The sequence below is a fragment of the Lethenteron reissneri genome, chromosome 33, assembly GCF_015708825.2.
Source record: "Lethenteron reissneri isolate LAM-NWPU_2019-01 chromosome 33, ASM1570882v1, whole genome shotgun sequence".
In the NCBI taxonomy this organism is placed as follows: domain Eukaryota; kingdom Metazoa; phylum Chordata; class Hyperoartia; order Petromyzontiformes; family Petromyzontidae; genus Lethenteron; species Lethenteron reissneri.
In genome coordinates, this window is record NC_083811.1 from 12,486,653 (window position 1) to 12,499,076 (window position 12,424).

General features: G+C 43.0%; 1 protein-coding gene across 2 annotated transcripts in view; it reads left to right on the plus strand.

The window, feature by feature from the left end:
* The window catches only part of LOC133350352 (uncharacterized), a 207,207-nt gene that overhangs the window by 144,697 nt on the left and 50,086 nt on the right, over positions 1 to 12,424 (plus strand). For both annotated transcript variants that reach the window (XM_061564640.1, XM_061564641.1), the window contains 2 exons: positions 345 to 466; positions 6,300 to 6,537. In XM_061564640.1, the coding sequence (XP_061420624.1) occupies positions 345 to 466; positions 6,300 to 6,525 (348 nt within the window). In that variant the 3' untranslated portion in view covers positions 6,526 to 6,537. The remainder of the gene's footprint in view (positions 1 to 344; positions 467 to 6,299; positions 6,538 to 12,424) is intronic.

A 12,424-nucleotide genomic window follows, 5' to 3' on the forward strand; every position in this document is an offset into this window, starting at 1 on the left:
TAGGCGATGAGCTAAGTTGAACCACAACCATAGTATGAATGTGTTGCTTTTCAATTGTACACCGAGTGCTCTAACCATGGTGCCACATGACCAGAGCCATATATTACAGAACGCCTCCTATCCATGACCCTATTATCCTTGACACGTATTACCCACAACTTGTATTATTCGAGGCACCTATAGGGTTTGCGAACACTCCTATTATCTATTCCCTTAGTCTTCCTTTCATCCACAGTTATCTGCAATTTTCCTGTCCTGAATTGCAGGGGTGTGAATCGCCACAACGCCCATAACTGACTGCATCCTCGCGTGTCTTCTTCTCTCTCCGTGCCCTTGCTGCCCAGGTGGGCTACAGGCAGCAGGGCAGCTGGGGCGGAGCCAAGGGCAGGAAGATGGTGCTGCTACGGGCCGGCAGCGGCCACACGCGCCGCCACACCATCCACACCCCACTCAGCCCCTTCTGCAGGTGCCTCCATGTGCCTCAGTTGCGCTCCACCACTCCTGCTGCTGCTGCACGGTGCTGCCACGGCCACTTTTCCATTGCTCACAAAAATACATCCCCATATCGCTCTCTCCACACATATCAATTGTTTTTTTACGGAACCCACCAGTCACACGGACTTCTGGAAGAGTGTCATTTCGGCAACATCTGTTGCTCACGAAGCAAATTATGGGCCGGTTTTAACACTTAAGTGTGTCGTTCACAGTCAGGCTTGCTTGTACGTACTGTATGTTGAACTTATTTCGCACCGACCATAGCGAGCGGCGCTAAACGGAAGTGCGTGGGAAAGATAGCAAACTAAACACAAAAAGCAGTTCTAAAGAACTAGTGCTGGTGAACTGCCAGACCTTTATAGGTAAGAGCCCTTTCTGTTAGATATGAGTCCAAGCTTCGAGCGTGACTGATAAAATGTGTAAAAATATATATGTTCCTTTTGTTTTATATGGAGGGACGGATATTAAAAGTAGGCGTATTTTCTTCTTATTTATTTTGTTACTTATATTCCACACAGATCCCTCCAGAATCAATCAATGAGTACCACATTTCCCAGAGCTCAGTGGTAATGGAGAGACTGACATTCTCCTGTGTTGATTTTCTACCGTTGGCTCAGAGCCGTCAGTAGAGATTAGTGCGACTTCAATGCATGTGTGAGCATAGAGACGCTGCCATTTGCTTTTCCTTTGTTTTGACTGTGAAATCTCATACAATTTGCTTACATTTTCCACGAAAAGAACATTGTTCGTGCTCTATTAACGCCGAACTTTATGAGAAATGCCGTTGCACCGCACCTTGTGTACGATGGAACATAGGAGACACAAATCGTCGCGGCCCTCTGAACAATCGCAAACAGCTGCCACCTCTGGCAACGCTTTTCCCCTTCCCCACCGCACCCACAGTGGCCACCTTTGTAGCGATCACGGGACGTCGGCATGAAGATTTACAAACACAGTAACCACCCGGCACAGTTGTGCAATGAGCAAGGCTATTGTTTTTGTTTAAGATTCAACGATAACAAGCAACTAATGCAAAGTGCATACAGAGTGCCTTGCGCCTCCCCGAGAGAGCATTTGATGAATTATGGCAGATATATATTTTGTTGTTTGAGAAGTAAATAAAAATGCCCATTTGGTGTGATTTATACATTACAAGCAGTCCAGTAAACGTGTAACGTCGGGTCAACGTTGGCGTGTATTTGAAACCGTTGGACCAATGTTGGCCCAACTTCCCATGTTTAATGGGAGGCCCTCTTAGCTGGTGGATCAATCTGTCATGGTGAGGCCAATGACAACACAGAGCTCTCTTTCCAGACTTAAACGTACTTCCATCATAGCCACACTCACTTGAGGAGATGCCCATCTCCATTGCTGGCAGTGTTAAAGTTTGCGGTTTTTATTTATAGTTAACGGTGGCTAATGAGTTGATGAACATCATCAAGCGTCACGATGGCTATGTGGAATCAAAATCCATGCGTGACAGTGACAAAATGAAATTAACTAGGATGAACGAAGATGCAGACTAAGATAAGTAAGGTGATGAGAGACATGAGCGCACCGAAGGAAGCCAAACATGGAAATGTGCTGATTGTTATTAATGATTAGTTATGCTCGTTTACCCAGGACAGTCTCACAGAGTCTTTTTCAGGACAGTCCATGAACATTTTCGCAATCGGGGGCGATGTTGCTTTTATGCAATCCCAACTGAACAATTCACAGGTCAAAATGTCAGCATTGCCATGCTTGGCAAATACCGGTTACATTGTATGTTTCTTTAGCTATGGAAGGGAACTATAGAACCCAGAGGAAACCCATGCAGATCAAGGGGAGAGCATATACAAACTCCCGAGATGGGAATCGAACCCAGACCCTTCTTGCTCTCAAAGCGGAGTATTAACACTGCGCCTGAAAGCTGGGAGTATACCGATTGATCGTGTTCACTGATTGGCTGACGGCAAGGGGGAGATTTGGGAGTCCCTCGCACCAACATGTAATAACTAAATGTTTGACTGGTTTTGCTGGCCATGACCAGTCCTTCTGGCAGGGCCACGTTTCTCTCGACTCTCGAGGTAAGCTCATGTTGACTTGCCACTAAGTGGTACTTATTGCACACCAACCGGGGGTATAATGGGCCCGAGGTGACACGCAGACAGCATTTGAGCTTACAACCGGAAGGTTGTGAGTCAAGTGTTCTATAACTATAGTGCCAAACGGATCAATTGTTATTTGAAAATTGTTTATATTAGACGTTCTTCGGGTTATATGACATCAGCTGTCGACCGTTTTATTGCTTTGTTCCGGAGTTAGCAGTGGCATCCCTTCAAGTCAGACGACCGGACTTTGGAAAATTGCAGACCGACAGTGATTTTAGCATCGTGACCTTTGAGCCCTAAAGGGATAATAAAGTCAGGTGACCCATACAGCTTTATTGCACCGTGAACAGGAGTGAAGTAAAGCCAGGATTATGTTTACTATTCCTTTTATAACTCCCCCTAATAAAGGATGTGTTCAAATGTATCCGAGCAATACCGCATTTAAGATGCACTTTTAGTGGCTGCGTTGCAAAGGTGTATTGTCTTTTATTGGGCCATTTAAACTCGATTTAGTACGCTTTAATCAAACAACCTTTGAGATTCGTATCCTCATTTTACAAAAGTACACAGGTCACTCTTGCATGTGAGACTATCCTGCTTTCTTGAATTCTCACGTGGGTAATAAAACAAAAAAACAGAAACTGAATCGTCGTGCCAATACAGTAATTATCATGGCCACATTTTTTACTCTTGCATGTAATTTTCAAATGAAGATTTTCGAATGACTATCATTTACAATTGTGAAATGTATAAAATAGATCATATAGTTTTTTTTGGGTTAGATCGCGTCAATATAAATGTGTCGTTAAACCCGCCACCACCCGACACAGCCAACTAGTAAGGGTTGTCACGTAAACAGAACGTGGCCAATTCGTCACTAGTACAGCACACCGGTGTATTGGAGAGCCAAGCCGCAACATTTACAATCTGAGTACGACGTTTCCCCAGTAATTACAACTAGCTTCATCAGGCGGACAGCCAGATAAATGAGCATCATCAGACGGACAGCCAGACAAATCTGGCTGTCTGCCTGATGATGCTAGCTGTAATTACTGGCGAAACGTCGTACTCAGATTTTAAATGTTGTGGATTTGCTCTCCAACACACTGGTGTGCTGTACTAGTAACGAACTGGCATGTTCTGGCAACAAAACTGACACCTTTTTTTACAAGGAGTCATGTTTGCATAGACCACAATACCTGCAGCCATAATGCAAACAAAAATCATAACTCTGATAATGTATGCACTGTCCTTGAAGTTGATTGGTCCACACCCGAGACAGCTTTCCTTAGAGCCTAGTCTCACATGGTGTTGGACCAGATGACGCCAAAAGGCGCACAACTCAAAGACAATGCACCATCAGAGTATGAGAGCTCGGGGTAAGCATTTATACTGGCAAATGAGGTTCCAATGGTGGCATGTTCTGTTTACGTAATAACCCTTACTAATTATCTGTGTTGGGTGGTGGCGGGTTTAACAACACATTTATATTGACACGATCTAACCCAAATAACTGTATTTTGGATGATATTGGTCGCCAAAACCTACGTGTTAAACTGTAAAAAGTTGAGTTTGTTTGTTATTTCATGGCAAATAAATGTACCTGAATACTGCATGTCATTATCCAAGCAAATAACACTGGTAATAATAAAGTGTTTAATCGCAGCAACAACCAACAATGCAAGTTTATCTGTATATGATTGTCACATCACTGAACATGGTCCATGTAACTTCGAAGTACAAAGTCTCGAATCAAACAAGCTTGGGGCAGCTCATCTCCTTTGACAATCTGGAGCCAAATATGTGAATTCCACGTTCCCATGGCAGGGGCAAGTGTATCTCTATTATGGCTAACTGCTGACTTCCCCCTCTATTTATTTCACTTGGTATTTACTTTGAAGTGTACCGTGTTGTTTGTGTTAGGGGAAAACAAGTATGACAGTTTATACCAATTACAGGCAAATACCTCGTTTGTTCGTTGTGCTATATGCCCTAAGGACTCTGTTCTTGTCGTCTGCAATGTTAATAGTTTTGTATTTATTTTGTCGCTGCTGCTGTGCTCACCGCAGAAACACAGATCACCCGGGAACTGTCTAAACGGCACCATCTGTGTAGCAAATAAAATTAACTCAAACTCAATTATGCTTCTCATAAAAAATGTTTATTCATACGGCATCGTAAGACACGAACCGGTAGACCGAACCTCGCCTGATTTCGATAAAATGTTCACTTTCTATGTTTGTGTCTGCATCTACACATCTGTCAGATCATCGCTTGACTCCTGAGAGTCCAACTGAGCCAAATAAGCATCGTCAGCCAGGTTCAATACACCTTTGGATGAAAGGTTCCCATAGCTGGCGCCACCTCTCACGGGCCTGTGTTATAATAATACTAATTATTATTTAACATCTGCTCGTGAACCCATGTGATCGCTACATGTCCTTGGTGGACGCTCCCACTCCGTTATAATGCTTGACCATCGCTCGTCATCGTTTCGAGCCATGACCGTGTGCTGTGCCCAACCGAGCCCATTCGCTTTTCTTAACAGTTGGTGACCAGATACAAACATTGAAAACGTACGTGTTTATGTTGAAATTATTTCGCACCGTACACAGCTAACCGTGCTAAGCGAAGGTGCGGGGTAAGGACAATAAACTCAACACAAAAATAAGTTGTAATGAAATTCGCTTTGAATCTATCTTTGAAAGTACATATAGCGGCAGTGGCTTCCTAATATCGGAAGGAAGAGCGTTCCAGACGGCCGCAGAAGCACATAAATAACAGAACATAAACACTCCCCATATCCTGCCATCGTCCCCAACTCCCCACTCCTCCCACACATACACACTATGACCTTTAACTTAGATGGCATGGTATCCTCTAATTACTAAACTGCCATCTTAATAGCTGGCTTAGACCTGTTTGTAAAGGCCTTCAAACATAACACTACAATTTTACACGGTACTGCACTCAACAATGCTTCGAACATATGAAGACGTGCTTTAAAAAGTAATACAAACATACAGTATAAGTAGATTCGATAAACTCCTGACGTGTGATTGTTTTTCATGATGCCCTCGATGCAAGGCTATGTTAGCTTGCACAAAACTAAATATTTGGTTGTACAAACAATAATATTGTATCTCACCATATTACGCTAATGATGTGGATTGGTCGACTGATAGCCTATTCTTTTGGTCATTGAGGCATGGCCACTTCTGTGCAAACCTCTGCATATTTCAACTGAGATAATTCATAATACTTTTATTATAATAATACTTGTATTGTTAGAGTGCAGTTACTTTTTTAGTTTTTTGCCTCGGAGAACCCTTAATAGCTTTCATCCCGTCCAGTGTAAGATGTTTGGGCAGCCAGTCAGATCGTGGTCCTCTTCGTCCTGTAGCACCTGGAGTGATCGCTTATTCACCACCCTCTGCAGCTGGTCACCTGCTCACATGTCTGGTATATCCCTTGTACCTGACCTAAGAGCCCCCGAATCTTTGTCCATGCTTCTACCTTCCACGGCCCTCTTGTTTGTTGCATTTCTCTTCATGAGACATTTTACGATTTCTCAAGGAGCCTTTCGCTTCGAATGCAAGTGATTCATTCTCCTTCTCTCTCTTTTTTTTAGTTTCACAGCCCAAATGAAAGGCACCTACGTATCGCTGTTGAATACACAGAGCTTAACAGTTGCCAATCTTGTCTTTGCAGCACGACCAGTGGAGAGGCAGACTCATCCGTAGCAGAGCTGAAAGGCGCAGTTGGTCCGGGGGTTGGAATCAAAGACGCGGGCAGCGACACCCAGGACTACGAGGAAAGAAGCGGCTCCGAGAATCCATCGGCAGGAGTGTACCACGCGAGGAAGGCCATGTCCCGCCTGGCCGTGGGAGGGCCGTACACAGGCAGCGAGCCTGCCGAGGCCCCTGAGAACCCGTGATCTGCACGGCAGGTATGGCTGATGCTTGTTTAGTTGCATGTATTCTTCCCGCCTACTCACAACAAAAACAGCAACAACAACAACAACAACCCCGGGAAGCTGCCGTGGTTGCCGTGGTGTAGTGGGCAACCGACTTGACTTGCGACCCAGATGTGTCCAGATGTCGCCGGGATCATTCCCCCCAGCGTGGAGACTGAAACTATGGTGCAAGTTTCCTAACCCCCCCTCCCCCTTCTTCCAACCCAGTAGTATAACTGGGTGCACCATAGTTCGTGGTTCAGTAGGCCATGTGCGGTGTCTAAAAGGCGTGTGTGTATGTTGGACCTCTTTATAACCGTACGTAGCCGACCGTGGTCATCGTTGGTGCGGGACAAAAAGGTGTGGGTCCTCCCACCTCTTCCATGATGTCTGGCCAGTGTGAAAGAGTAGGCCAAAATACCCTCGATATGTTCAAATGTTTTCCCTGCTCAAACAAATGCTGCTCATCCCTCCCAGTGCCCCTGTGCTATTGGTGGACATGCCACATGCCAACGGGGAAGGCCATTCTCTCCAAATGGTAATCGCTGTTGCCATACTTCAAAGTGGCACTGCACTGTAATCTGTCTATAATGGTGAGTTGATGAGCTTACTTGTAACCCCTGCCCAACACTTGGACTTGCAGCCTTCTGATTGTGTAATCCCAGGCCTCCCTTGTAAAACAGACTTTTGTCCCAGTGGACTCTCACCACGTTATCAATACAGCCCGAGTCCGTATGTGAGTCACGTGCATTCTGCCACGATAACATCCGAAACAATGTACATGTGCTAAGAAAAATGTTTACATTTACATCTAATTTCTTATATATTCACCTGGACATAATGTATACATTATGTTTGCTGCCCTTACACATTTGCCACGTCCGTGACCCTGAAAGCGTTATATTCTTTGCCCTAGCTATGAATCGCATTGAGATGATACATAAATACATATTAAATAGTAATGGATTGAAAACTAAGTTTGTCACTGCTGTCGTTGCTTTGGTGTGCTTCCTATACACAGAGCTGCACTTTCTTCATCTACATTGCTGCTTGAACCTACCATTACATATTTATTCAGATGAACACCATTGTTAACAATGTGTACTGAATATTTAACAGCCCTTCGTCAAGCCAATGCTGTGTGAAGGGAGAGAAGTGACAAGACGAGGTCAAATATCGCTCGCCATTCGGGTTAACTGCAGCTGGGACGCTAACACGGGTCGCTCCGTTCGTGGTACAACGAACTAATCATTGGACCCAGGACAATTGTACGTGATTAAAAACTGATTTCAGTTGTTTGCTCATCAATAAAAATCCTACCTGTATAAGTGGGTTCGGTGAATGTGTTTTACCATATCATGGGACCTTTCTTGCCAGTATGAAAAATAATAATATGTTTCAGTCTTTCTGTCAATAAAACAGGTGCTAAGATTCATATTCGTGGTTCTTTAGGTAAAGTCACGTAGAAGGGAAATAATAAAATAATAAAAATATAAAACAATAAAAAATTCTCACGACGTTTCGACTGCAACACAAGAAATCATCATCAGGTGTGAAATCCACAGTAAGAAAATTTTCTTGCAATCATCATCAGGTGTGAAATCCACAGCAAGAAAATGTTCTTGCAATCATCATCAGGTGTGAAATCCACAGCAGCTGCAATCATCATCAGGTGTGAAATCCATAGCAAGAAAATGATTGCAAGAAAATTTTCTTGCTGTGGATTTCAAACCTGATGATGATTGCAAGAAAATTTTCTTGCTGTGGATTTCACACCTGATGATGATTGCAAGAAAATGTTCTTGCTGTGGATTTCACACCTGATGATGATTGCTTGTGTTGCAGTCGAAACGTCGTGAGATTTTTTTTATTGTTTCATAGGTGCTAAGATGTTCAAACATCAAATAGATCCCTTTTTGCAAGGAATCAAGTCTGCATTAGCCACACGTACTTGTGGTGAACATGCAAACACAAATTCTGATCAGATATGCAGTGTCTTTGTGTAGGCCAATCAGTGTCAAAGACAATTCATGTATCATCAGAGCATGTGTGTTTTCTTGTTCACAAGTACGTGTGGTTAAATGCAGACTTTATTTCTTGCAAAATGTTTCTATTTGGTGTTCGAACATCTTAACACTTGTTTTATTGCCAGAAAGGCTAAAACCAATTCTTAATTTTCATACGTGTTTTTTTTTACCATTTTCATGAGAGAGAGGGAGAGAGAGAAAAACAAACTTGCGAACAGAGTGCTGGCTTTTTCAGCCATTTAACAATTTCAATAAATTAGTCGGTGACGCTGCTGCATTGGCAGCGGTGCAAAAGCACAATTAGCAAAAAAAAATCAACAAATTCGTCCATAATACTGTGGCCTCAAAAGGGAAAAAATATATATATTCAAACATGTACATTAAAGTTACGAGTGTCTCCCTGCTCATACAACATTGGGCAATGCTCATCCCGATTGCAGACTCTCAGCCATTGGGTCACAATTCCACATTCCTGATGCGGGAGCCAGTCTCTCCCCTTTTTGTTAACTTCTCACGGAGTGGCACTTATGAGTACATTGTATTGCATTTCGCAAAGTCAACAGTTTACCGACGGCGCGATAGGCATTCAACTTGACTTATTGACTTTCCATTCATTGTTGTGAAAGTCAAAGAGCAATCAATTAAAGATGTGCTTCACCAGGCAAGGGTCACTGGGTTACAAAGTCTCTTTTACTAAACAGACCTGGCCGAGATGACTTAGCATAGGCAAACATCTGTTTGGCAAAATAAACAGCAAGGGTGGAATCAATCTCACTTAAGCTGTAAGGCCCACATCAAACGCAACTATTGCTCATACGCTGAGGAAATGTATGGGCATGCACACTACTATACGGTAGAGACACAACTCTGCACCCCTTAATGTTTTGTTGTCAAACGTAATTTTTTTTGCATTTGCTGTATCGGCTTTGAATATCAGATAGAAAAGAAAAACTAACTGCGAGAAAGCACATTTTCGGTTGAATTCCTTCAACATAATAATGGGAGACAACGGTTCTGAAAGCGTACAGAATCATTCTGCCGTCGTGTGTCTCCACATTTGTTTTGTTCCACAGGAAAATTGTCAGTGAAGGTATTATTACTCCAACAATTAACATCCAGTTGCCAAACGAATACATTATGAGGTTTGCGCTTAGTCACTTTAAGATGTTTTTTTGTTCGTGTTTTTTGTTTGTTGCGGTTGCACCCGATTCAAGAGCCGAATGGCTCACAGGGCTATGCCAAATAAATGAAACTGAAAAACTGAAACACATTAAGTGCTTGCCACAAATGAACCACAATACCTTGCTGATCTCGTCAAGGAGCACAAACCATCACGCAAACTCCGGTCATCCTCACAGCGGCTTTTGGCTGGCCATCAAACAAAGACAGCCACTGCATCGCACGCTTTCAGATGTGCTTCTGCGGCCGTCTGGAACTCTCTTCCTTCTTATATTAGGAAGCCACTGGACCTATGCACATTTCAATCCAAATTTAAAATTAATTTCTTTATCACTGATTTTTATGTTTAATTTGTTGCCCTTCCCCCGCACCCCTGGTTAGCATGGCTGGCTACATACGGATGTGAAAGAAGTTCAACATACGTGCATACATACTCTTAAACAATAATTGGTGCAACATTGTTTATTTATTTATTCGCTATAAAACGATTTATATCTCAGTCCTGGCGAAGGCGAACATCAGCGGTGAGCGGCAATATTCGAGCCAGTCCTGTCAACAACCCTCCCGCGCTCTGCCCAAACCTTTCTCACAAACTCACACTGAACACTGGTCAAGTATGGTCGAACAATCTCAAGACCGACACAGCGTGCGGAGGCCTTCATCCAGCAGTGGATTGGCCGTTACACTGTGTACACTGCTTCTCAGTCACCATATTCTCCAGATTTTAAGATGTGTTCCTCGCACCACCATCCCACCGCTGTATTTTTTTTAGTAAAAGTTGAGGCTGCATCTCATGTTCCAGATGGTGTCAGTGTGTGACCACATTTGTATGTGGGGAGCATTAGCGTATCGCTACGAACCCGGCGACCCGAGTTTAATTCCTGCTCATGGCCAAAAAGAGTGATGAATATATGAACCAGTTCCGGGGCACCCCTAGGTCGACTCAGCCTCAAATGAGTACTTGGTGTAGTGTGTAAACATCGCCACTGGGGAGACAAATGCAGTCGGGAGTGATGCCATGCCGGACTTCATAGGTGCTCGCTAACAGCACTTGCCCAAATAATATGTTCAGGCTATAGGGGGGATCTTTGTCTTTGTATTTTTTTACATTTGCATAACTTTATTGATACCGGGGCACAAGTTTGACTTGCGTCTTACTTTCCGTAAAATATTTGAAGCTTGTTCATGTTTTTATCTTTTTTTTGTTGCGGTTGCACCCGATTCAAGAGCCGAATGGCTCACATGGCTATATCTAATTAATAAACTTGAAACTTGAATATGGTACAAATTGCCCATCACACTTTTTTAAAGCAATTCTAAGTTGAAAATGTTTTAAAGTAATTTGCAGAAGCAATTTTCATTTTCCGAGATATACAGTTATATTTTATACACTGCTGTGTGATGACACATTTACAATGGAAGGCATTGCATCGGAAGGCACTTATATAAACACCACCAACAGTAGTCGCTTCGCCCTGCAGGGGAAACTACCAGAGACGTAAGACAACATATGACGAGTAGCCAGAGAGGAAGACGAAACTCCAACAGCGTCATTGAAATGGGCACTGAGAATGTGATGACCGAGGGGAAAACCTAAAGCCAGATGGTGTTGACTGTGCAACAACTGTGAGATCTGCCAGAAGGAAGGAAGTGATGCTGAAGGTGTGGCTGCATCAACATGATTGTTTGTGCCAGCCCCTTTGTCAACATATAATTAAACGTTTGTATCCGTAAACTTAAGATGTGTGCATTTAAATCGTACGCGCTACTCTTTGTGAAGAAACAAAAATCTCAAGTAAAAATTTCAGACTTTCCGATTGGCACAGTTGGCTACGTACGTTGCGAAATAAGTTCAACATACATACATACTCGGTATACATAACATTTGCACCTGCTGCTTTGCCGGCAGGTACACCAGAATGCTGAGGAATCTAGGGGCAATGGTGGAGTCGAGAGTCTTTGTGTTTAATCCCGGTCGAGCATTGCCTTGGCTTTTCAAAGTCAAATGCATTGTTTGAATAGCCATTCTAAGCAAACATAGTTTCATACAGCTTCTATAGTCTGGGAGCTGAAGTTGTACGGGGCTTGAATTCCTCCACACACAGCTTACACCACTGTAATCTCGTTACTTCCTAAGCAGTTTTTTCCGGCTCAATTTTGTTTGCTCTTTTAACTGCAGCGTATTCAGTTGCTTTCCACATTACATCATGAGATGAAGAATCCACTTGGAAATCTTACAGAGCAGCGTGCCCCGTGTGTGAGACAATGCCCATTGAATAAATGTTTTAAAGGGCTTCCTTCAAGTGGCTTTTTCTACCCTTTACATGGAATGGTGGCACTTTTCCAAAACACTAAGCTTCGAGATTGTTGCATGGTAATAGAACTGATAGAAATGTTGTAAAATAAGAATTGTAACTTATCAGATTTAAACATAAAACCGCATTTATTTGTGATCATGCTGAAACCATCAACTCATTGCACTTGGGAACCTGGGATTTGAACTCAAGCTCCCAATGCTACGAAGCTCAACACTTTGACCTGTGGGCTATACGGTCACCTCAGTTTTGCAGTTATTGCAGTACACAAAAATATATAGTGAAAGGAGTTATTACAATGCCAATATTCCTAATCGTAAAAAGTAACCATCAGATTAATAATTCAGTGAAAGCCCTTCA